Genomic DNA, 27,489 nt, shown 5'->3' on the forward strand with positions numbered 1-27,489 from the left:
CTTAAGTGGAAAAGCTTTAATCCAAAATTTAGAATATGCAAATAGGAAGAAGCTGCAGGCTGGACCTGCTGGCTTTTGAGGCAGCCTAGTACAGGGAGTGGCAGTGTTCCTGCTGCATGATCCCCAGGCTGCTGCTTCTCCACTGGCAGTAGGATAAAGATACTAAAAGCAGGCATTCATGGTCTTTCATGGAGTTCAATCTGTACTACTGACAGAAGGGTTAAGATGCTAAAGGCAGGCACTAGTTAACCCTCATGGAGGTGAATCTGCATCACAAACAGAAGGGCAAAGATGCTAAAGCAGGTATTTGTCAACCTTTATGGAGCTGAATCTGTACCACTGACAGAAGGGTTTAGATGCTAAAGGCAGGCATTAGTTAACCTGATGTGGTGAATCTTTTCCTGTGTAAGACGGCATTGTATTCCTTGCATGTAGCCAGCTTGTTCTCATCTTAAAAGGAGTCCTGCTTCTGTCCAGCCTGTGCTTCACTGGGAGATGGGAGGGCCTGTGAGAAGTGCCCCCCTCAAAAAAAAAAAAAACTGGGTATGCATCCCATAGTGCCTTCTCTGTCCACTGTCTGGTCAGATGACTGGAGATCTTCATTCAACTGGGACTGTACCCCACTATATAGTTCCCCAGCATGTGATCAGTTGTAGAGTTAACTGAACATGAAAGGAAAACCATGATTCTTGTTTGTGGGGGAGTGAACCCAGGACCATCTGCATTCCAAAAAGTTGTTAGCCTCTGGACCAACAAATAGTGTCTGAACATTTAGGCACTGAGCTTCTCCCAAGGAGAGGAGTTTGCTCTTTCCGCTAAGAACCACCAGGATAGTAATTTCATTTATTTTTACATGACAGCACATAAACACATTACTAACAAATAACCTAGTATTGTTTTGACAACTGAAAAGGACAATAAAACACTAACCCATGTCTAATGATTGAATCCAGGAGCTTCTGCATTACATGCAGTTTTCGGTGGTTCTGGACCAACAAGGAGCCTTGGGACAAATAACTCACCACTACAAGTCTCTACATCTGGGTCCAGCATGGCTAGTTGTTCCAGGATGAAGTAATCCACTGGGCTGTTTGACATAGGTTCATAGGTAGTAGGCATACAATCCATGAGACTGGAGCAAAGCCCAAATTCCCAATTCCTCAAAGTACTCTGGTTAAGTGACTTGCTCAAGGTCACACTAGGCAAATGAAGATGGAAGGATTCAAACCCGGCAACCTTGGACAGGAAGTAGTTTAACAAGTGAGGGCTTTAGTCCCATACATAGCTTGAGAAATGGGTCAGGCATTGAATGTTTTTATCGGTTCATAGGTAAATAAAATGCTAGCTGCCCTTGCAGGCCATTTTAAGCCTACCAGTTTCCCATTTTGTGCTTGAAATAACCTAACACATTTGGTTATAGATTGGCCTTTACTCAGTGTATGGTTGATAATTATGTATTACTCCTAATGAAAATAACTGGATGTGTTTTTACCTATCTAGTGAAATCGTCCACATTGGTACAGGACCATGGATTAATGCTAATGCCAAGCCAAACATGCTCTGGAGTGCTCTAACTTCAGTAAATTTGTATTTTTTGTGTTGTATTAAATGGATTTGACTCCATTTGTTATGGAATTCAATAATGCCTTGGAAAACAAGGAGCTCGGATGGCAGGTTTTCCTTAGGGCAGATCATATTCCTGGTCTAAATGAGACCTTAAATGTTAAATGTCTTTTAAATAATAGACTATACTATTAAACAGTTTTGACAAACATTTTTATAGTAGGCACACATTTGTATGTGCTATGTTTTTTTGTATACATGTCAAGTGTTATATTTCACATTTTATATTTTTGCCTTTAAGAAAATGGTATGTATTAATAATTAGATGAATGGACATTTGATTGGTTTATTTATTAATCAAATTTCGTATTTAAACCTGATTAACTGGTCAATTTTGAAGAAGTGTGTTGTGATTAAAACGAAAGAAAGCACTTAACTTTTTATCTGTGTGGACAGTCATTTTTTTCACGTTTTTTTTCCTGAAGTTTATAAGTGGAAATTGTTGCTAATGGCTATTAATGAATGTATAATTCAATTCAAAAACATTTGAAACACTAGTCTTGTTTTGGTAAAGTACAATACCCAAAATTAAATGATGGCAAACAGATTTGATTGAGTACTAAATAATGCATTTTGAGAACAAGCACAGACTATTGTTACTGACCAGCAATTACAGTACCAAGAAAAAATGAAGCTCACCACTGAAGCGATTTTATTTACCTGGCCAGCATTCAAACTCACTGACTATTTTAGGCTCCTGTACAAAGGTTCTTACTGTGCTATTTAATCTGTAAGAGAAATGTCCTCAATTATCCATGACTGGGGGGGTCAAGTACAAAAAGTAGTGCCCAAATACACAGATTTGGAATGGCAAGGGCAGCAGACTGTGCATTTCCATGCATACAATTTGACTGAGGCTTTCTTCTTTCAAGGATGAGCTCAAGCAGGTTATTCTGAAAGCTCTTTTCTTGAAGGCGGGCATTTTTTGGTCAAGTCTCCCTTTGAAACTAGTGCACATCTCCTTACCTAGCTAACTGTTTGCGATGATCCCATTAAGGGTATTCCTTTAGTAGATAACTTAGCTTCAGAAATGTCACATGTATTGCCTTAGTCATATTGTCAGGCATAGTCAATTGCAGCAGGCCAGCATGGAAGCCCACTGCAGAAGCAGTGCAAAGCATTTTAACCACCTCTATAACCCCCCCACACACACGCACACACATACACACAAAATAATCAGAAATGTGGAAAGCTTTTCAGTGTTGGATACATTACAGAGGACTGCAGCCTGAGCAGGCAAAACATACAGCTATGTCATCAAACCCGTAACAAGACATGCCTTCTTGCTGACTCCTCCAGTACATTAGACCACTTACCAGGCAAGTAGAAGAGGAAAGGTAAATTTCAGGATGCCTAGAAAAGACTTTACACAACTCGCCTGAGGGTCTGTAGAAAGCATTCACATCTTTAGGCAGAGGATGAGGTATCCTGATGCTTCCAAGCTGCAAAAATCGTACCCTTCAGCAAACAGTTAATGGCTATCATGACCCAAGACTCCATCTCTTCCTGAAATTCTCATTAAGATACAAGTAGGACAGGTGGAATAAAACAAAATTTTTGTTTGGATATAAAAATAATTTTCATTTGTTCTTGTACAGCCTTTTCTGATGCTATAATGATTTATAGCTCCACAGAAGGCCTCATTAGCTTGAGAGTTTCTCCAAAGGAAGTGACAGATTGGGGGATGGGCTGTGAGGAGGAAAGCAGTTTTCATTTTAGAAAAAGATAAATGGTCATTTCCATCCCATTTCCAGCAGTATAGAATATGAGACAGATGATCCTCCAGCCTTAGCACTCTGGGCTATGAGGGCTCAAGTGAACGGTATTCTGAGCAGAAAGGTCAGGTGAGAGGCTGACAAAGCACTGACACTGGGATGAGTGAACCAAATGGGGTTTATGAACATTGTTGGCGTCTTTATTTCTAATAACCAAACAATGTTCATAAATCCTTTTATAAAGGACTCTAGTTGTTTTCCCCACATAAAAATTATGACAGGTGGAGCACATAGACAAATATACTACCCCCATACTTTTGCAGTTGTATCTGTCTTTACTGACCACCATTTTATTAACGTGTGGAAAAAATATATTTTTTGATGAATCAATGAATCTACGTTGTTTGCAGTTATAACATGTGTAGGTACCAATGGCTCCTCTAAGAGTTTTGTGTTCTATTTCTAAAATAGACTTTACACTTGCAACCTTTTTATAAATGAGGTGTGGGTGGTCCCCTAGTACTAGCTAAGTCTCTGTTTCCCAAAGTAACTTTCCAGTTGTTGGAAATTACCTGTTTGATTCTGTGACAGTCAATACTAATAGGAACAGGAAAGGCACAATCCATTTCTTTTACTTTCCCACTGTTATTAGTTATAAACACACTAGTTAAAATTGGTGGAAACTTGTCCATCCTAACCAATAATATCTGCTCGAAAATTTCCCTCAGTTTTTCATATGGATACCCTTTCTGGACAAACATGGAAATAAGTTTGTTTGCCTCGCAATTGAAATTTTTGTTGTCTGAAATTTATCTGCTGAGACATATAATTTGTTCTCTGACCAAGTTCAACTTCATGAACAAAGGATGACCACTCTCAAAATAAAGGAAATTGTTAGTATAGGCGTCCTTGGGTGGGTGGGTTTATAACTAATAGTGGGAAAGTAAAAGAAATGGATTGTGCCTTTCCTGTTCCTATTAGTATTGACTGTCACAGTATCAAACAGGTAATTTCCAACAACTGGAAAGTTATTTTGGGAAACCGAGACTTAGCTAGAGTATTAGAGGACCACCCGCATTCAATTTATAAAAAGGTTGCAAGTGTAAAGTCTATTTTAGAAATAGGAGAACACAAAACTGTTAGAGGAGCCACTGGTAATTACCCATGTTATAACTGCAAACAATGCAGATTCATTGATTCATCAAAAATATATTTTTTCCACACATTAATAAAATGGTGGTCAGTAAAGGCAGATACAACTGCAAAAGTATGGGGGTAGTATATTTGTCTACATGCTCCACCTGTCATAATTTTTATGTGGGGAAAACAACTAGAGTCCTTTATAAAAGGATTTATGAACATTGTTTGGCTATTAGAAGTAAAGGCACTAACAATGCTTTAGCCAAACATGCTCTGGAGTGCTCTAACTTCAAGAAATTTGTATTTTTTGTGTTGGATGAAATAGATTTGACTCTATTTGTTATGGAATTCAATAATGCCTTGGAAAACAAGGAGCTCAGATGGTAGGTTTTCCTGGTCTAATTGAGACCTTAAATGTTAAGTGTCTTAAATAATAGACTATACTATTAAACAGTTTATTTGACACACATTTTTACAGAAGGTACACATTTGTATGTGCTATATGTTTTTTTGTATATATGTCAAGTGTTATAGTTCTCATTTTATATTCTTGCCTTTAAGAAAATGGTAAGTATTTATTAATAATTAGATGAATGGACATTTGATTGGTTTATTAGTCATATTTTGTATTTAAACCTAATTGGTTTACTGGTCAGTTCTGAAGAAGTTTGTTGTGATTAAAATGAAAGAAAGTGCTTAACTTTTTATCTGTGTGGACAGTCATTATGTTGCCTTTTTTCACTTTTTTTTCTTAAGTTTATTCTGGTTTTCGTGAATCTGGTGTTTTCATATTGCTTAATTTCCACTTATAACTGTATAAATAGCACGACTAATTTTGAAGTTGTAGAATGGGATTCTTTTAAGAGTCTGCTTATCTTTTCAAAGTCTGAATTATTTATTTTTCTAACTTATCAATTTTTTTTCCAAATGTATACTAGTGGTCTTCATACAATTAAACTAAAGTCTAAGTATTTTATTCCATTCACAACTTGCATATAGACTAATTAAAACAATCTATACTGTATTAATTGTTATACATTTTCACTGAGTCATAGAAATTAGCTAAAATGTTTTCGTGTACATAGTTAATCTGAAGTGGTTTATTGAAGGGATTTTTTTTAATTATATGAAAGTGCTATGATAGTCTATTGGAACAAAAAATCAGTACTATCTAATAAATCAAAAATATTCTATAATTTTATCTTAGCTACTTTATTTGAAAAGTAATGCATTTTAAGCAGCAGCTGAATAGTTTCCAAATCTGCAAATGCTAAAGCCTTCCTTTTGCTTTGATCTAATTTGATAGCTGAGTAAATTAGTTTATTAGGGAACAATAAATGTTGGACAGATGCTGTGGTGCAGTGGTTGGGGTTGCCGCCTTACAGCAAGAGGTTCTCCAATTCAATCCTCGGCTGGGGTGCCTTCCGTGTGGAGTTTGCATGTCCTCCCTGTGATCACGTGGGTTTTCTCCAGGTGCTCTGGTTTCCTCCCACATCCCAAAGACGTGCTTTAGGTGGATTGGACAGTGTAAATTGGCCCTAGGTGTGAGTGGGTGCATGTGTGCACCTTCTGTGGAAGGTTTGGTGCTGGGCTGGGAACTCAACACCGTAAAACTCTACTGCCAATCATGAGCTGTCGCGACCCCTAACTGGGAAAAGCCGAAAAAAAGAAGGGAACAGTAAATGTTAAAGTTTTTTATTTGAACATCTAATGGTCTGTTTTGATAGCAATAATCATGGTTTGCAGAATATATGATCAGCTTCATATAAGTCACTGATGCCGTTGTAACTCCAGGGATCTCTGCCACAAGCAAGAGTCCCATGTCCAACTGAAGTCTGATCTCAACTCCTACCCATCCGGTTCGACTCTACATCTCTTGCCCTCCAGGTATTTCCAAGACTCTGTAAATTTAGTTATACAGTCATCTATACTCAGTTTTCTTGTCATGTGGTATGATCTGTCTGTTTGCGGCAGTCAGAACACAGGGCATGAATGGAAGAGTACAAAAAAGTGCTCCTTAGGAGATGGAGTCTGTTTCCTTTTTCATATTCATGATTTTGCTGTTTGTAATGTTTATCTGATTAGGACTGGTCTTTCTTTCATCTGCTTATAACCAGGAATGCCCAAATCAAGGTCTGGGAATGCCAGTAAAGCAGAACCAGATGTGCATGCAAAAGTTGCAGGCTGTGGCCATGACTTTCACCACCTATGACATCTTTAAGGAATTAAGGTAAAAAAAAACAAACACTAAAAGGAATTGCATCTTACATTTAAACTGAAAAAAAAAGATTCTTCTTGGTGTCTGATAGCAGTCAATCTGATGTCTCTCTGAGAAAGTCGCATTCTAGAGCTGATGAGTTGAAGGACACCTCAGGGTCTTCTAGGTATAAGGATGCTAGTAATGAGGTGGAACTTTTACAACCACCAGGCCCAGCTTCTAGAAAATTGCCTACCCCTGACTACTACAGAGGTCATGGTGTCAGAGACTCTGTCTGGCACATTGGTCTACGCTGAACAAAAAGTTGAACTTTGGAACAATGACTATTCTTCACCAGCAGTTGACAGGTGTTTTTGATCAAGTGGGAAGAGGGCTTGCCTCTACTGATAGTGGATGATGACTTTGATAAATTGCTGTTTTATCTGATATGTTATGATCCAAGTGATACTTAACTATTTCATTATTGTTTCACTACTCTCCATTCTGCTTTTTTGTCATGCTGCTGCATTTGATGTGTCTGAGGCTTTTAGACGTTTTAATGCCATTTCAACTTCATCTCTACACCATATAATCATCTCTGTCAAGAAATGCATTTTCAAATATATTGTATATTAAAGATGCTTAATTCAATGAATACAATTTGGCTACTATGGCATAAAAAATACTTTACCAGTTTGTGAATAATGTTAGGGGCTTCATATTTGCTTATTCTGAAGCACTTCTCTTCTGTATCCAAAATGCAAATTAGCATAAGATTTCACTGGGCTTTTAGTGGGGAGGGGGGTGGATTTCCTGTTTTGTTCTGTTAGTGATGGGGGCTGTTGGGCTGTGGCAGGTACTCGTGAGCCACCTTTATGTAATACTGATATGTGATGGCTTAATTCCATTGCTGTAACCTACCTTTCTCGCATCATATCAGACTTGTTTTTGCATTGTTTTTCTTTAAAACCTTTGCAAACCTAGGAGTAACCTCACAATTAAGGGAAAAGCCTAACACAATATTAATGAATTACATTTCCACAGGCTCAGAATTTGAACGTTGTGACATCCGAAAAGAAGCGTCCCTCAAAAGCAAAGGTAAAACTAGTTTTCTCTCTCATCTGACTGACTGGCATGCCCCCCCTCCCCCAAGAAGTTTTGACACAAATTTGCCCTTTACCATGACTTAAATTGCATTTAAAGCATGTGGGCGGTGTTTGAAGATAGTTTGTCATGTAATATGATCATTTGCACCACTGACAAAATTACTCAACTGATGTATGATGGTCACATGGCTCAGTCAAGTTTTAATTTTGGTTGATTTTATGACCCTTATTTTCACCTTATTTTCATTTGTATTGCCATTTAGTATTGTGTGAATTAGTATATCAGCTTGCTGCTTTTTAATTTAGTGTGATCTCCTCTGGTCTTTTAACATATGACTTTTTTTTCTTTAGGTTATTACACCAAAGAAGTTACTGAGTTCCATCACAGTAAGTATAAAAGATCCATTTACACTGTATTTCAGCAAATAGTTAAGTTTCGATGTAGAAAAAAAGAGCTATTTGTTGACCTGCTTGTAAAAAATTGTAATTCAGTACTTATGTAATAAGAATGTTTTATAATTGCATTTTCGTATGTCGTGATGCATGATTTCAATATCTGTCAACGTAAAAAGTAAATCAGAATGACAGATATTGCGAATAAATTACGATAAAAGACCTGCAAAAAATATGGCTATTAGGGTTACATGCATGTTATTGAAATGTGTTTTACAGTGATGTGGCTGTGTGTGGGGGCTGCAAAAACAATGACTTAGTTTTGTGATTAGTCAGACTTTTATTTTCTACTAATACAAGGTAGTCGAACAATGGGGGTGAAGACAGTTTGTCAACCCCCACACTATTGTGTGATCTCAGAGTTAGTATATTTAGAAATTAAGAGGTGTGGGGACTGCACTGGGTTTGCTCCCCTGTAAATTTTTTTAGCTTATTGCAGTTATATTTTTAGCTTATTACAGTTGTTATAGTTTTGATGGATCAGGTGTTTGATGAAATTTTTTCATCAGAACGGGTTTTGGCAAGTGTTTTATGAATTGATAAACTCCATTTATAGTAAACTTCTGTCTTGTATTATTACACTCTTCATCCACAAGGAGATCTGATGTTACTTCATGACTTTTAGAGCTACACTGAGTTGTTTGGCTTAATTAAAATATTTAAATTTCGTTTATTGGCGTTCAGCGTGATTTGTATGCTTACTCGATTTGGATTATTGAGTCCGAGGATATCACTGGTTTGGTCATGTGAGCGGTGGCAAGCTTTTTGAGTTTGTCTTTTTGTTTTTCTGGTGGTTCAGTAGTTTTTATGATGTCTGCCGCTAAACCGGAAGCCAGGGGTAATAATGAGCCAGGCGAACTGACGATGCTGATCAACCTTTTAACTGATAAGGTTGATCAGTTGTCCCAACGAGTGGATGGTTTGTCGCAATCAGCACAAGCAGGAATTGGATTTTCATCCTTGGTATCAAGACCCCCTAAAATTCAACTGGCTGGATCACTAGAATTGTTACCAAACAGCGGTTCTGCCGGAGAGCCGATTGTTGATTTCAATTTGTTTCCTGTTCAACAGAGGCAGGAGCAAGAAGGAGTGGCCAGGGGATCAACAGAAGGCAGTTTGAGTACCTGTGGGGATGTTGGTGCCTCAATTTCGATGAATGGAGATGTAGATGGTACGAGGAGAGGGTATGTTGATCTCAATTTGAATCAATGGCTTAGTCGGCCATTTCGTTTTAATATCAGCGATGACACTGCAAGCTCTGACCCTAGTTCAAATGAGAGTTCCAACCTGACATTTAAGCTCAGTTTGTTTGATCAAAAGTTGCTTAAACTAAGGAAATTGCAGCTAGAGGTATCATACTTTGGTGAACGCCGGCGGGCGAAGATATTCCCGAAGGTTCTTCGCTCCTGGCAATATTCAACAGGGTTGGAGGAGGGCTCCAGGTTCCATCAGGACCTTCTTGCTTTATTCGATAGACATGGGTGCGAACTGGTGAATTTGATCAGCTCCCATTATCAGGAATCGATTAATAACTTAACTAGGGAATTATCAACCTTGGATGAGATCATCAAACTGGATATTTATTTTTCAAGGTATAGATATGAGTATGAATGGATATACACTAGTATGGACCAGTACATATCCAAAATTACCTCGACTAAAATAAAGAAACTCCAAAGGGACATTAAGGCATACAAGGAAGGGATAGCCTATCCGAGACCCCCTAAATCCCAAGGGAACTTCAAAGGGGATATCAGTCGAGCCATTGGCTGCTTGAATGAAGTCTCAGAGGCCAGGCAACAATCTCAATTTCAGGACCAGGAGATCGGGGTTATTAACAGGAGATCTATCCAGGAGAATTTGAACGAGGGGAGAGAACGTAGCGGTTCTCATACTAATCAGGTAAATCAAGCCCCTGATTTGGATGGGGCAAATTTTCAAGCCCAAGCCTCATCCCCACTACAATCATCGAGTCGGAAGACGAGAAACCGGTACAAAACCAGGAGAAATTAAATGGGGGCGCTGAGGGCAGCCCAACCCCCTCTTGCCCAACCTGTTGAGGTTGTTTTTAATACTGGGAGGGATTTCAAAATTTATAATTATTTCCCACTTCATGTTTTCACAACCTTTGGTTGATATTTTAGCCAAGGGGTTGTCTTTTGTACCTTCGCGGAGAGCTAGCATGGAAAGATCCATTTTGGACATGAAGCTTTTTGTGAGGAAGCTGAATTTATCCCTTTTGTTGGGATGTTCAACCAAGTCTATGAAACCCTACCATATATCGAGTACGTTGAACCCCCTGTTGCTCCCCTCTGCGGGAGTGTTTGAACAAATGTGTGATCTGGACATCTGTTTTTTTACTTAACTCGAAACGTCCAGCTCAATTTAAGATTACCAAGAAAGAGAGGGACTTGTTGGATGTCTTATGTTCTTCACCAGTGAGACTCGTGCAAGCTGTCAAGGGGGGCGGCTTGGTTGCCATGGACTTGGATGAGTATAATGATAGAATGTTAGCCATATTATCCTCTGATACATATCGTGAAGTATCAAAGAATGAATTGAATATCAGTATGAGCCGGGTACGATCTTACTTTGAGGATATGTTTATCAATGGGGTGATTGACTTGGACGTGTTCAACTTTATTTCAGTTTCAACCCCTCGAATTCCAGTGTTTGGGAATCCGAAGATCCATAAGAGCATTGTGGACCCACCCATGCGCCAATTAGTGAGTGCCAAAGGTAGCATTACTTATGCGGCGGCTAAGGTGGTGGCTAGTGAACCACATATCTCAAAGGATTCTTGGTCATTTTTGGAGAAGGTTGGATCAACTCCCTTCAGTGGGGATAGTCATTTTTTAACCATCAATGTTATTGATTTATATTCTTCTATTCTCCATTGTGTGGCAGTTGAATGGATCCAATTAAAAATGACCTCCAAACAAGCTACAGTGGAAGAGATCTCGATGGTCAGCGAGCTGCTGGATATCATTCTGACGTGTAATTTCTTCACATTCAACAATTGATGGTTCCATCAGCTGATTGTAGTCCCGATGTGGTCGCCTTGTGGGGCCAGTGTGGCCAATCTGGTGATAGCTCATTGGGAGAAGGATTTTGTTTTTCCCAATATCATCGTCCAGGAGAAAGTGTTATTATATACACGGTTCTTGACAATATTTTTATCATCCTTAAGGGCACCCAAGAGGAGGCATTTTGTCTGGTTGACAGTTTCAACAGGTCAACTGATTTTTTAAAATTTACTTCAACATTCGAATCAGAAAGGATAGCCTACTTGGATGTGGAACTTGTTAAGGATAGAGGTAAGAGTTGTTTTTTAGGCAAAATTCATCGGAAGCCTACATTTTCCAACTCTTATTTACATTTTGACAGTGACCATCCCGCCCACCAGAAGAGAGCCATAGTGAAGGGCCAACTGGTTAGGGCGACCAGAATGGTATCTGAAGAAAGGGATTTCCTTGATGAGTGTAGGTTCATTTCGAACCTTTTCTTGTGCAGAGGGTATCCGGAGGAGCTCATTGCTGATCTTTGTCTGGAGGTTAAATGTAAGAGGGCCAATGGTTATTTTAAACCCATTTTGGGTTGTTCTGAGCCAGAGTCGATAGTTCATTCCCGGCCTGACCACAGTAGTGACAGGTTTCATTGTAATTTCATCATCTCTTTTAATTTGGACGCCAAGGAGATAGATTCGATTATCAAGAAGAATTGGTGTTTGTTATCAGTTAATGGGGATGCCTGGGTTGAACCCCTATCCTACAGTCACTTTCAGGAGAGGTCCCAATATTAAGAACATTTTGAAGACGAAATTTAAGATTATACCTTCATGATTGGGTATGTACAAATGCAACTTGGTGAAGTATATACAAGACGATCCTGGACATGAGTTCACCTTCTCAGTGATAGATCAAATTATGTACTGAGAATAGGGGGGGTCTGGATTCCTTGAGACTGGAGTTTAGGGAACTAACGTGGCAGCTAAAATTGGAGGCTTATCATTTCTCCGGCCTCAACAGTTTATCTATTAGCTGTTTTCTAAAATTGAGAAGCTTAGAGAGATAAGGCTTATCAGTCGAGGATTGGACATCAACTTCTATGGTAGTTCTAGTTCTTCTTTGTTTCTGCTTATTTTCTTCTAGTATTGGCAGTTAATATACTACTTTTTTGTGGTACTCTTATTGTCTTATTGAATTTTCATATTAATTTATAGATAGGACAGATGATGTGGTCTTAAATGTGAGTTAATTGTATTGTTAACACATATATATATTTTAATTATTATTTATTCATTGTTTATTATCATTATTCAAGATTATTTTATTTCAGATTGAATGCAGTTATTGATTAAGTGATGTTTTTTGTTCTTGGCACCTTTAAATTTAGTGGAATGAAGGGGGGTGTGTTGATCACGTTTTTGAGTGATTTTATTTTAAGGGAATTATTGCAGTGGCACGAGTTTTTAAATTCTGAGGAAGTTGGTGCAGAGCGCCAACGAAAAGCTAAACTGAGTTGTTTGGCTTAATTAAAATATTTCAATTTCGTTTATTGGCGTTCAGCGTGATTTGTATGCTTACTCGATTTGGATTATTGAGTCCGAAGATATCACTGGTTTGGTCGTGTGAGCGGTGGCAAGCTTTTTGAGTTTGTCTTTTTGTTTTTCTGGTACTTCATGACTTTTAACCAAGTTTGCACAAAATGGACTGGTAACCGTATGTCTAAAGGAATGGCTTTACCAGTTTTTCCTCAAGTCTACCAGAATCATTTCCTCATCCCTCTTCCAGTCCAGTGCAGACATTAGCTAACAGGTCTCTGTTTTCTTTTGAATATTCCATTTATTGAATGACACATTCTACTTGCCAAAGCTAGACAGATGCTCACAAGATGGAAGTCTTTAATTATCAACCGTCTTTACTTTGTTGGAGCAAACTGAACTGTACATGTTTGTCTAAGCCACTAATCAAAACCTTAGCTCCTGCCCTTTGCAGCTAGGGCCTGAGTTGTCGTACTGGATGTCTTATCTTTCATTAAAATTTAAGTTTTTCAGTTCTTTACCCCCATCATACAGAGGATGCCTTTTCTGAGATGTATAGGATAAAATTATGCAGCCATAGATAATTAGTTTGTCTCTTTGAAACAGACTGGAGTGGTTTTCTTTTGTCCCACTATCCTAAATGTCTCCATTACTGCTTTTAACTGTTCCAGCTCCGTCTGAGCCAAGTTGGTATTTTCTTCTGTAAAACCAGTTGTCATAAATTGCTCTCTGACCATTTTAACTGTTCTATTTAAGCCAGGTGAGTATGTAGTTGTGCCACATGTTCTAGTTATCACAGCTCTGTTTGCCCCAGGTTGTTTATTTCTGTTTTATTAGCTGTGCTGACAGGCTTGCATGATCTCTCCTGGGGATTACAGCTCTGTTTGAACTAGACCGGTATGGTTTTTCTTTGTTACTCCAGTTGTCTGAAATGGCTCCATGACAATTTAACTAGTACAACTCCGGCTGAACCGGGTGACTGTGAATGTTCATCATATTGATCACTGCTGCAGTAGCTTTAACTATACGTTTTATTTTCTGCCAAGGATATAATGGCCGGCCAGCTTCCAAAGCTTCAGGCCACCTTCCCCATGCACAAACTCTCAGGCATCTTGAGTGGAACTGACTGAAAGACAAGTTTGGCCACTAAGCCCTCCAAATCTTTACTGCCGCCGAAGTGTGTGCTTCTCTGGGGCTTTCAAGGATCGACTGTTAGCTTGTCTTGTTCCTTTGCTCGGCAGAAGAGTTCCCTTTGGGGGAAAAAACTCCCATTTAATAATTTTGCTTATTATTTATACTTTCCTCTTCGGGAACTTTATTTTAAAGCCAAGAGTTTGTGTTTTAACTGACTCTCATGCTCTCATGAGACTGTACTTTTAAACAGAAGCATTTTTTGCCTGTCAGTTTAAAAGTTGTTTAAAGTAACTAGATAATTTCTCCACAGGAAAACATGATTTTCATTTTACTTTGTGGGGCTTGGCATAATGTTTTAAAGTGCTTTTTGCTATGTTTGGGAAGAAAGTGACTAAAAGACTTATTTTTACCTGCATTTGCTGCTCGTTTTCCCTGGGAAAGGGGTACCATTTTGTCTTGACCATGAAACAGTCAGTGCCGTGGTCTGTATTCCTTCCTTCCAGCCACAAAAGAAAACAGTTAAGCAAACTGCCTTTGCCACCACAGCAGACTTGCAATTTACCTCTGCTGCAGACGGGGGGTGACTGCTGTGGCCATTTGTTATACTTCAGACCGCTAATCTTTTACCCTGAATCCCTCTAGTATAACACCTACAGCCACTCTGGACCTCAGGCCAACTAAGTCCTTTGGCTTTTGTGGTCCCCTCAGTGGACAAGGGAGAGCCACTGTTGGTGGTCCTGGGAGAAGGAACAGGGAAAGCTTTCTTGTTTTGTCAGAATATTGTGCCTATCCCTATGGAAGCTGCTGCTGCAACTAGTAATACTGTTTGCCCCATTTTCCAGTCAAAAACAACAGAAACCTAAGCATTTATCTACTTGTCAAGTTTCCTTAGACAAGAATAATGTACTGGGTATGGCTCAGCTTCATGTAAGGTAGTTTATGGTAAAAGAAAGCAGAATACTTTTTTTCCTGAAGAGATTCAAGATTCTGAGTCTGAACAGAAGGATGAAGGGACAGATGCAGGGTTTTCTCCTCAGATCTATGATTCAGACTCTGAGGACAGCTCAGTTTCTGATTCCCCCTGGTCTCTCTCTCTCTCAGACTATTTCTTGAATGTGCCAATGTTTTCATTGTGAAAAGACTGATGTTGCTCAGTCCTTAAGTACTATGAGCTGTTATAGAAGGAATTTCCAGAACCTGCACCCATCCCTCTAATTTTTGTCTGGCTTGGATGATGTGTTACAGCCTGCAATTTTCTTGACAGCCAGCTGTTCCTAAAAAGGCAGGCAGATAGGATGTGTAAAGTACCTCAATTTTTAAATTTTTAAAGACTCTTCCTAAACCTACCGCATCAGCTTTAGCTTTAGTTAAGCCTACTGCTGCTAAACATTTACATTTTTCAAATCCTACTCTCTCTGATAAGGATGGGGAGATTAAGGATGGGAAAAAAGTTTTTCAGAAAATTGAAGAGTCAGGTTCATATGTTAAGGTTTGTCCTGACTAACTGTGAAAGTATGAAGGATATTTTGTCTGCAGTTTCTTCTTGTCTGGAAAAATCTGCTTTAAATTTATTTTATTCAGGTCACTACTCCTTGTATATACAATGTGTGTATGGTTCTGATACTTCCAGGGCTATGGCCACTGGTACCATTTTGAGGAGGTTTGCATGGCTGCTTTCCTACAGCTTCATAGATGTCAAAATAAGATTTTAAATTCTCCTTTGGGTGGAGAGTTAGTTTTTGGTCTCTGTGCTTCAGAGATGATCAAAAAGTGTGATGAAAGGAAAAACCTGATAAAGGCAATCTCTAAAATTTTACAGCCCTCCTTTTTCAAATTGTCCAAAGGGTTCTCTAACGTTTCATCGGTTTTGATAAGAAACAAAGTCTCAGCAAAATGCTGGTAAACAGATGTTTAAGAAGAAATGGCAAAGGGACTCCAAGAAGAATTGTGGAAACTCCCCAAACCAAAGCCAGTCCAATAAGTCAGAATGACTTGACTATTTAAGAGAACCCCCCCCCCCCACCAACGCACACACTCTGGAACCTTGTTTTGTCTTCCAGAAAGTCTTAGTATCCACGTTTCTCTTTGGCAATATATAGTTTCAGACAAATGGGCTCTGAAAATCATTCGTCAAGGTTACATATGGCAATGAGGAAATTTCTGTTTTCCTGGGGGTAATTCCTCATCCTTCAGATTTTGATTTCCACCTGTCCCTCATCACGTGCTGCCACAGAGAGCGCAAGAACCAGTTTACCCCTTCTTAGGTGAGAAAAGTTTTACTCAAGGATGTTTTAGTGCCAAAGAAGGAAAGTGCTTGGAAACCATTGCTGGCTCTTCAACCTGTTTGTGATTGTGCCTAAATTCAAAATTGTCCCTTCGTAACCTATTTGTGATGGTGCCTAAATTCAAAATTGTCCCTTCACAACCAGTTTGTGATTGTGCCTAAATTCAAAATTGTCCCTTCACAACCTGTTTGTGATAGTGCCTAAATTCAAAATTGTCCCTTCACAACCTGTTTGTGATAGTGCCTAAATTCAAAATTGTCCCTTCACAACCTGTTGCTTCTTTTTCCTTATTTGATTTTCCTAGTAGGACCAGATTTGAAAGATGTCTATCACAACCCTATTCATCCAGATTTCATGTATTTCTTAAGGTTGTGCGTGTGGATTACATTTATCAGTTCTCTGCCTCACCGTTCAGACTATCCACTGCACCAGGAATGCTCTCAATGTCTAGCTCCAGTTGTAGCTCATTGCAGGCTACAGGGTATCCACATTTTTCCATATTTATACTTGCTTATTTTTGCAGAGTCTGTTTCAAAGTGATAGGAATCCATCTGTCTGTCAGGAGAGATCTCTTACATAAACTGAGATTCCAAGAGAACATACAAAAGTTTTTATTCGTTCCTCCTCACAGAATTGTTTCTGAGATGTCAACCAGACACCACAGTTCAAATAGCTTTTATTCCACAGGAAAAAAGGTCTATATCTAGATCTCTTTTTAGGGTTTGTCACTCACTTTGGTAATTGCAAGGCAATATCTCAGGATTTTTTGTCTCGTGGCTTCTATGATTCTCTCGATATGCTTGGCAAGAATCCACCCTTAATTCCTGTAGGCACCTCTTTACTAAGGATAGGGAGAAGGGTACCAATGAAGGCAAGAAAACCTGATACTAAAAAAAATCCTATATTAGCAAATGGAAAAGCTTTTGTATTTGGTACCACCAACATAACCAGCAGCCATGTATGGCTAATTGTTTTCTGGTTTTACAATATTTGTGTGAGTTATCACCTTATCGTCTTTTTTACTCTTCTTTCAAGGTTTACATATTGGCCATTTTAGCATGTCTGCCCATGGATCCTCCTCTTTCAATGCAGTCTCATGTCAAAATGTTTTTGAAAGAGTTTTTCATAAGAGGCCTCCAAGAAAACCAGTAGGCCCCTTCTTGGGATCTTAATTTTGTGTTAGAGAAGCTAACATTTGTTCCATTTAAACCATCTAACCTGGATGACTTGAGGTACTTAACATGGCTGTTTTATGGATTGCTCTGACCTCTGCAAGAAGAGTATCTCTTTTGCAAGCACTTATAATGAGTCAACCCAAAATCATTTTCTGCAGAGACAGGGTTTCTTTGAGAGCTAAAACTGCTTTTATACCTAAAGTGGTATCTGAGTTTACTTTAAGCCAAACTATCCATCTCCACGTTTTCTTTCCTGCACTCAAAAATGAGGAAGAATAGTACACACCTTGGATGGCCATGCTAACAGAGCTAAATCATTTAAATCTTTGGATCAATTGTTCATTTCTTGTGAAGGTAAGAAGAGACAACCTGTGTCAAAACAAATGATTATCTAAGGCTGTTTTTTTTTTTTGTTAAACTCTCCACAGTAAAACTGTTCCAGGAAAGGTCAGGCTTTAGTCTACCAGGGCCTTGGCTTTATCTTTAGATTTTTGGAACGGGTTTGATTCTAGAAGTATTCTAGTGGCACCACCTAGGGCCTTTGTACATACTTTTACAAAGCACTGTTTGTTTGATCTAGACCTAAAGGAGGGATCGAGCATTGCAAGAACCATTCTCCAGTGGCTCCTGGGCTCTTCTCCTTCCACCTCCGAAATGTAGTAAGCTAGAATAATGTACCAATATAGCTAAGGCTACTACAGCAGTGGTCTATATGATGAACATATTAAATTTTTGTAAGCTTTCCAATACAGTAGATGTTTGATCACTGCTGCTATAACTGCTCCCTGCCTCCATCTACCTTGTTTTTTGGTATGTTTATGATTATTTTTTGCTCCTAGCATTGTCCTTTCAGGGCTCAGCCTCCCTTTTTCTGTGGGCAGGAGGGTTCTGAAGGGATTTGCACCTAAACTGTTCTTTGTCAGCTCCACTTGAATTGCATGACAGTTTGGGCTTATGGAAAGTGCCCTGACACTTTGGAAGCTGGCCGAATGTTATATCCTTGTCAGGATATAACTCGTATAGCTAAGGCTACTACAGCAGTGACCGTTCAAACATCTACTGTTATTGTAAGATTACTTAACTGTACATTTGTGCCATTAGCTGTCCAGAATGGCTCTATGACTGCTTCTAACTCTAGAACCTTTGTGAAGAACTAAGGCAAGTGTGTCAGTTTGTCTTATGAAGCCTGTAAAACTGATTTCATGGCTTTTGAACAGATGGCTTGTGCTAGGCTTGACGCACGTAAAACTGGATATCACTTTGGAGAATATCTTTGTAACACTAAATCATAACATTTGAGATTTTAACCACCTATCTGTCTTCATTCTCAGACAGAAATTTCACTAGTTATGCTTCAGTCCCTGTGAAGACCATTGCTACTGTCCCTCCTGTATTACTTTGAATATTGGTATTACCATATAAAGTCCGCATTGCTATGAATTTTTCCCTAATTATCATTGCTTTAAGTGCTTCACATCCCACATGGATTTCTGAGTAATTTCATCTGAGCAGTGATACACACATGCGCTGACCATTTATATTTTTCAGAGATCTTCATTCATTGTACTGAGGTTTTATGTGGTTTTAGGTTCTAATCCTTTTTTAACCACAAAAAATAGTGTTTTATCTTAAGTGTAGTCCTGGGAGACTGAAAATATTCAAAATAAAAAGGATAAGTTGGGGAAATTGACCATTAAAAGCAGCTGCTAAAACACCTAAAGAAACAAAAGTCGACGTGTTCCATTAAAACTGAGGAAGATACTACCTTTCAAATGACTTTCAAAAACAGGTATATAAAGTCACTGAACAAAGCTCTCCTCATGCTGTCACTGCTCCCATAAACTATAACTTAGTAATATCTTTGCCTTTACTTTGGTGTCTGGTCTAATCAGGTTGGATTAAGAGGTTATGATGGATAAGTCTAGCATGTATCTTTTCTCAATGCTAGGCCCTCTGTAACACGACTTAATTTGGCTTCTGTCTTTCTTCAGCCTTCCTTCAGTCCTAAATTGATTGTTAATGAGCCTTTGAATTTGTCAGAGAAATAAGTATTAAAACAACAAGAACACATGTCTATACTTCTGTTGTCCTGATGTCTAGCCTGAACACTGCTATGTGAACCTTTAAAGGTACCCACAAAGGCAAAAATATATATATATATATATATATATATATATATATATATATACACACACACATATATATATATATATATATATATATATATATATATATATATATATATATATATGAATAATGCCAAAGCCAACCGGAGGATTAGCGTACCTGCACAAACAAAAATAATGAAGTAACCAACCGGAGGATTAGCGTACCTACACAAACAAAAATAATGAAGTAAAAACAGCCGTATCTCATGCAGGTACGAAAATGGCTCTGTCTGATGTAAAGTCTCACAAATAAGAGTTGTCAGCCAATAATATCCACCAAGATATAGGACAGTCTCCTGCAAAACTTCCAGCACCAAATTTCAGACAGAAACTTCCACGTATACTTCAAGATAAGAGTAGAATTTATTTGTAAAAAGGACAAGTAAGCGCTTTCACCCAAAGGCTTTTTCAAACTTTAACAAACAGTTAGACCAACACTCAAAGTTTAAATATCATGTGGCTACACCTGATAGGTTAATTAATCCAATCAATGCACTTCTATCATTATTTAAAGGAAAACTCCCATGCATTGTATAGAACAAAATCATATACAATTATTCCAGTACATACAAGTAGTTAATCAGTACTGTCAGACTGTGTATGCACGTACATATTTTTCACTATGAAGTATTATTACTATACTTCAAGAAAATCTATAGAATCAGATATAGTCTATAAACTTAATTGACATAAAAATAAATATACATAAAAACAAGAACATAAAAGCTCTATGATACACTTTCCTTATAACTATTAATATCTCAATAATACATTTAAAATCTAATAAAAAATATAAATATATGTAATATATTAACCAAAAAACATATTCATCTAGTTGATCTAGCAGGAATGGAACTTCTGGGTTTCATCAACCTCCTCTTACGTAACAGTGGTTGTAGTTGTACCTTATCATTTAGCCCAGGATGTCTATCGGCTCTAAGCCGTATAATCCACCGTGTTTCACATTCCTGAAGAAAGTTATCCACATCCCCCCCTCTAAAACCAAGCTCAATCTTCTGTAGTACACTGAAACCAAAGAAATGTGTATCTCCCATGCTTTTAACATGTTTAGCAAGGGCATAATTTAGAGACCCTAAACGTATATGGTACAAATGATCTCTTATACGCTCTCTCAGTTGTCTTGAGATCTTACCTACATAAAACGCAGGGCACTGGACACATCTAGCCATGTAAACAACATGGGTACTTCTACAGTTTGTTTTAGTTTTAAAATTATATTCAATGTGAGAAACCGGGTGTGTATACTTCATTTCTCTATCTATATACCTACACTGATTACATCTCTCTTATACCTTAGTTCATCTACCATTGTGATCACATTGTGATCACATTTTGAAAATGTGATGAAGGGACAACTCATGAGGGCCTCAAGGCTGAATCCTACACGCCTAGGATACACACAGGAAGTTTTGGATTTAAAGAAAAGGCTCATGGATAGACAATATAGAGATAGAGATATAGATAGAACAATCACAATGGTAGATGAACTAAGGTATAATAGGGCACGTCCCTATTTTTCTGAATGGAACGATTCAGATTTTGAGCCACTAGTTAAAAATGGTGATGAGTTTAAAGAATTGAAAGTCTCTTTGTATTTTACCAGGGACGTAAAGGAAATTGAAAATATTGTAGAGAAGCATTGGGAAGTGTTAACATTAGATGAAGAAATAAATAAGCTAGTGGGAAGGAGCCCCAAATTTATTTATAAAAATAAACCCAACTTAAAGCGTAAGTTGTTATAAACCATATCTAGAGCATGCTATCTCTAATTCAGATACATTTAATACACGTCCCTGTGAGAGACTGGCCCTCAGCACTCCTCAATGGTCCTATTCTAGGGACCAGAGAAGTGGGAGACTATGGTTAAATAATCACAAGGGCCTTTTCAAGACTTGCGCAGCAAAGACTTCCCCTTGGGCAGAGGTGTAAGTAAAAATGGAAGGCACCATCCTAGAGATGGAGGTGGCCCACAGAACCAGGGGTCCAGAGATTCCTTCTTTGGTAACTCCTATCAACACTCCTGAATGGAGGCCCGCTTGCCTTCCTGTGGAGGCAGTCCAGGATGATTATCCCAGCACCGATCTGCCTGGCAGCAAATAACATTGGATAAATGGGTGCGGGAATCCTTTCCAGATGTTACAATATTCCACTTTCCTCAAGTCCAAAAACCCAAAAAAGTCTCCCAGATGTTTCACTCAGTTACAGGGAGGGAGCAGTAGTAGAAATTCATAAACTCCTCAAAAAAGAGTCATCCAAGAAGTCCCCACCAGACCGAATAGGATCTGGGTTCTAATCAAGATTCTTTTTAGTGTCCAAAAAAAACAGGAGACTGGAGACCCATTTTGGATCTCAGCTAGTTTAACATCCAAATTCCGGATGGTCTCGGTACAGTCAGTACTTCCATTCTTAGAAAAAGACGATTCGATGTGCTCTATATATCTTCTGGATGCATATTACTACATAAAAATGGACAAATGCTCCAGGGGATTCCTGCACTTCGGGCTGGGAGCCAGTCATCCAGTTTTGTGCATTGCCCTTTGGCCTCACCACAGCCCCCCGGGTGTTTACCAAATGCATGGCAGTGGTAGCAGCTTATCTCAGACTGAAAAGATTTTGGGTTTTTCCGTACTTCTACAACTGGCTCTTTACCAGTACCACCAGGTGTCATCTAGAAAGAGCAAGGGATTACACTTTACATCTTTACTCTTCTCTAGGCATTAACAATAAATTACGAAAAGTCAAATCTGCGACCAGCACAGCCACTAGAATTCATCGGAGCACTGTTAGACACTGTTGCAGTTCTTCCTTCACTCCTATTGGAAAGTCTGTGAAGAAGCAGGTCACAAGTCAGCAAGATTACCCAGAACAAAAGTGTTCCAGCCAGATTAGTCCTACAAGCATTAGGTTCAATGGCAGCCTCAATCATTCTATTTCTCTTAGCCAGATATCCCATGTGAATCCTACAATGGCTGCTAGCCTCCTAGTGGTTTCTGATAGATCACCCTATGTCGCACAACATCTTAATTACCAATCGCTGCAAACAGGAACTGTCATGGTGCCTCCACTCCAACAAAATTCTCTCAGGCAAGTCCATTCATTCTTCCACAGCCCCAAGCCATAGTGACCGTGGATGCTTCCTAGATAGGGTGGGGGGGGGCATTATCTGGGAAGGACAGTCCAACGCACTTGGTCGCAACTGGAGGCCAGCCTGCACATCAGTGTTCTAGAGAGCATTTCAAAATGCCTTTCCCCTAGGAACAGTGGCTGTTCAGACAGATATGTCAGTAGTCTGGTACATCAACAACCAAGGAGGAATCAAATCTTATCCACTTTGTCAAGAAGCCCAAAGAGTTTGGCAATGGGTGATTTCTTCCAACTGCTTTCTCACGACAACGCATATTCCAGGGAGCCCCAATGCAATAGTGGACAAGCTGAGGAGGACTATTTTGATGCCTCACGAGTGCTCTCTTAATCCCATGGTGACTGAAAAGATCTTCCATCTCTGGGGCCAACCTTTCTGCAATCTATTTGTATCCCCTCTGAACAAGTGTAGCAATTACTTTTCCCTGATTCCCCCCTCAGGGGGAGTCGCCGAGGGACCTCTTCTCCACGATTGGCCCCCAGGTCTCCTCTATGCCTTTCCACAAACTTACCTGATATCTCAATTTCTAAACAAAGCCAAGAGGTCAAAGAAAACAATAATCCTCATTGCCCCATTCTGACCTTGACAGGTTTAGTTTCCCTTCCTTTGGCTTCATCTACTTCAGAAACCTTGCATTCTGGATTCTGAACCCAGTTACGCATCTGTTATCTCAACCAGAGGGAATGGTTCATCTGAATTTCCAACATCTCAAGCTCACTGCGTGGCTTCTCCAATTGCTAGGCATTACCTCTCCTCTCCCATCTTTCAAATCATTGTGGCCCATCATAAACCACCTACTCAGAAACTATACCAGTGTAAATGGGAAAAATTTCCTAAATGAGCTTGACTCTTATACAATCCTTGTGTATAATGTTTTGGACTTTTTGGCTGACCTCTATCAAGCTGGTTCTTCAGCCTTGACTATCAAAAGTCCATCTTGCTGCAATATCTAATTTCCATACTGGTTTTGAAGGCTCTTATCTCATGTCTTATAAACTTTGTAAAGCCTTTTTAAGAGATTCCTGATGTTAAAGACCTCCTTTTAAAGAGCCCATTGCTCCATGAAATCTAGCACTGGTTCTACAGTCCTTTACTCACCTTTTGAACCATCAGCTACATGTAACTTAAAATTTCTGACTTGGTAAACGTTGTTCTTAGTGGCTATAACTTCGGCCAGAAGAGTTTTTGAAATTCAAGACATGTCCTGCAAAGCTCCCTACATAGTATTTCACAAAGACAGGGTCTCCCTCTGGACTAATCTTTCCTTCTTACCAAAGTTAGTCTTGGAATCCAATATCAGTCAAAAACTGCAACTACCGGTTGTCTTCCCTAATTTTCCCAATAAACGGGAATATTCTCAACATTTATTAGACATTCACAGACCCCTATGATTTTAACTCCACAGACCTAAGGATTTCAGAAAATCTGACCAATTTGTTGCCTTTTCCTCTCTTTCCTTGGGTAACCCACTTACTAAAGTGACCTTGGCTAAATGGCTAAAAAGAGTGCATCACTTTTATCTGTCATTCAAAAGGACTTCACCTGTTAAAGCCAACTCAACTACAGCTGTAGCATCTTCTGCAGTTTATTTATGCCAGAGCTTCTTTGGATGACATTTGTGCAGCAGCCACATGGTCTTCTCATACCTTTATCACTCATTACAAATTGGATCAGGTCTCTAGGGGTCGAGCATCATTCTGTTCGATGCTGCTTAGGAATATTTTTCAATGACACCTCCCAAGATTTAGGGAGCTGGGGACTCTGCCCCACAGTCAAGGATTGAGTGAAGACTGACAGCATCAGATAAAGAAGTTATGTCTTGCCAATAACGTTCCATCTGTGTTGTCAGTCTTCACTAATCCTTGATATCCCCTCCCTCCTTCCCCCAGCGTGAGACTCTTAGTGGATCGAATTCTCCTGGGACTGGCTTCATAATAGGGACATGTATCTGGTCTCTTCTTCTATTTACTATTTGTCTGACACTAATTTAGACAAACTTGATCTGAGATAACTTCGAGAGGAGCATTATGGATAGAGCCTAGCTTGAGAGTTTGGAAAGCGTGAGCTAAAGTAAATGGCCTAGTCTGTTCCGAGGCTTGGAACCGAGCCCACAGTCAAGGATTATTGAAGATCAACACCACAGATGGAACATTATGGTAAGATATAACAACTTTTTTCCATTGCTGGGGTCATCCTTGCTGTGCTTTCTCTGCATCTTACCTAAACAATTGCAGCAATTACTTTACCCTGATCCCTCCAGAGGCACGGTCACCAAGGGATGCTCTAGCTCACAATTGGCCCCCCAGATCTCTATGCATTCCCCCATTGCATTTGAACAAATTCATGCAGAAAACAAAAATGTGCAAGGCCAGTGTGATCCTCATTGCCCCCTTCTGGCATTGAAAAACATGGTTTCCCTTCTTGTGGTCTCTACAGGTACATCCCCGATGGATGTTGGGTCCGTATCCAAACCTATTAACACATCTGTCCGGATTACCTCTTCTGGACCAGAAATCCATGGTTAACCACATGGTTCCTTCAGTTCTAAGCTTAGCCAGAGATGTCAGGCTCCCCACTTTGGTTGTCCAGGTCATATTAGTGTCTCAAACATAGTCCACTAAGATGATCTAGCATAGTAAATAGAAGAGGTTTTCCATATGGGCTATGTCATGAGGTTTATATCTTTTCTCGGCTTATATTTCCAACATTTTGGAATACTTATCTGAGCTTTTCCTCAGCAGCTCTCACTATTCCACTATCAAAAGTGCATATGGCCACCATCTCAGGCTTCCACACAGGGTAGAATGATGACTTGAGTCTCAAAGGCATTTTTTAAGGGAACTTTACTTCTACAGCTGCCTCATACTAACATGCTTCAGGCATTGACTCAGCCACCATTTGAGCTAGCATCAGTTGATTTGAAGTTTCTTTCTTGGAAGACAATTTTTTTTCTGGTGGCTATTACATTAGCCAGGTGGATTTCTGAGATGCAAGCACTTTCCTGTAAGCCTCCCCGTCTATTTTTTCGTAAAGAGACTTATTGAGAATGAATGCACTTTTCCTTCCTAAGATGGCATCTGAGGCTAACTTAAACCAGTCAAATCTACCAGTCTTCTTTCCCAAATTCTTAAATGTGGATAAATTTACATTTGCTGGATGTTTGTCAGCTTGGATACATCTTCATAGGACCAAGCAATTCAGAAATTCTGGTTAATTGTTGCTTTCTCAAAGCCTAAATTAGGTAAACCAAGTTGCTAAGGTTACTCTTTCCAGATGCTTATCAGACTGCATTCCTTTTGTTTATGATAAAAAGGGCTTGTGTCTACAATCTAAACCTAAGGATCATTCCACAAGGGCAGTGGCCACATCAATAGCATTTTCTAGTAGACTGGCCATTGATATTTGTGCTGCAGCAATTTGATCAACAGTTCACACCTTTGTGCATCACTACAAGCTGGATGTACAGTCCAGCTCACACTGCTGTTTTGGTTCCACCATTCTCAGGAATGTCCTCCTTTGATGCCACCCAGGTATAACTGCTTGGGGATCTGTCCCACGGTTTAATATGACAAAAATAGAAATTGTATATGAAAGTTATGTACTTAATAGATCAGTGTACTATCATAATCTTGAAATGGATTTGGTTGAATCCACTGTGAACAAAGTCTGAAGGTCGAACGGTGACAATGTCTAACTGATATTGTCGACATACAAATCTCACCCCTATCTCGACCCATGTTAATGCACATCCCACAATCGCATTCAGTTTGTAATTCGACATTAGAGTTCGACACTCAGTTTTCGCGAACGTGGGTCGATGATATAATTATTCAAGCAAGTCCGCTTCAAGATTATGATAGTAAACCTAATAGATCTATATTGCCTGATTTTTATACAGTTCAACCTCCCTCCTGACCCCTTCCAAATTGTCAGAAATGGTCTTCAATGGTCTTCTGGTGTCTGGATAGTTTTTCTTGCACATCCTGTCTGTGAGAAGTCCTTACTGTCTTCTGATCTTACCAATTTTTTCCTGTATACTAAATTTAGTATTTAACATGATTGCTACATATTATCTTACTTGGCAAACTCAAAATGAAATACTGAGGGGAGTGGAGGGAATTATGGATAGTGAAAGGAGTCAGAACCCTGGAACCGAGAAGCTTGAGTCAGTGCCGAGGTCAAATCTGACAGTCCATGGTTGAACCAGATGGAAATGAGACAACATGGATTTATCATTACGGTAATCACATAACTTTTATTTCTCTCTTGACCAATTTGGCTTCCAGATAAATTTTGCAAAATTTTCCATGACTCTACCAGGATTCTGTGTCTGGGCTGCCTAATAAATCGTTCTCTTCAAAGGCCTTTTTTAACACGTGACAACTTGGATTCTTATCTGGAATTTTTCCTGAACTTCTACAGTCAGTCTCAGGCTTCTAGCGTTTATGGGTTCTATGATTTTAATGATGCGTCTTGCCAGATTACACATGAGAAAAATGGACCCAGCATTTGCATTCTCTAGAGTATCAAGTTCCACTCTTGGGCTTTATAAAAAGGGAACTGCACTGGTAGGGATGACAAATTCAACTGAACCCAGGCCTCCCCTTCTCCCCTCAGATACCAAAACAATCTAACAGTTTTCAGAGGGGTAGAAGTGCAAGGCCTTTAGATTCCATCAGACAAACCAAATTACATCAACTTAAGAGATGTTGGCTGTGATCCATGCCTTGAAGTGTCTGCATCACCTTTGGTCCCCTGGACCTCCAGTGATTGCAGACAGTACCATA

The 27,489-nt window shown here is 39.2% G+C and overlaps 1 protein-coding gene across 4 annotated transcripts in view; it reads left to right on the forward strand.

Annotated features, from left to right (window-relative positions):
- Positions 1-27,489, forward strand: part of LOC122809727 (anillin-like) — a 1,124,352-nt gene that overhangs the window by 876,772 nt on the left and 220,091 nt on the right. For all 4 annotated transcript variants that reach the window (XM_044081431.1, XM_044081433.1, XM_044081432.1 and 1 more), the window contains exons 16-17: positions 7,720-7,773; positions 8,133-8,168. In XM_044081431.1, the coding sequence (XP_043937366.1) occupies positions 7,720-7,773; positions 8,133-8,168 (90 nt within the window). The remainder of the gene's footprint in view (positions 1-7,719; positions 7,774-8,132; positions 8,169-27,489) is intronic.

The sequence above is a fragment of the Protopterus annectens genome, chromosome 8.part0 (assembly GCF_019279795.1).
Source record: "Protopterus annectens isolate FY-2018-M chromosome 8.part0, PAN1.0, whole genome shotgun sequence".
Taxonomy (NCBI): Eukaryota; Metazoa; Chordata; order Ceratodontiformes; family Protopteridae; genus Protopterus; species Protopterus annectens.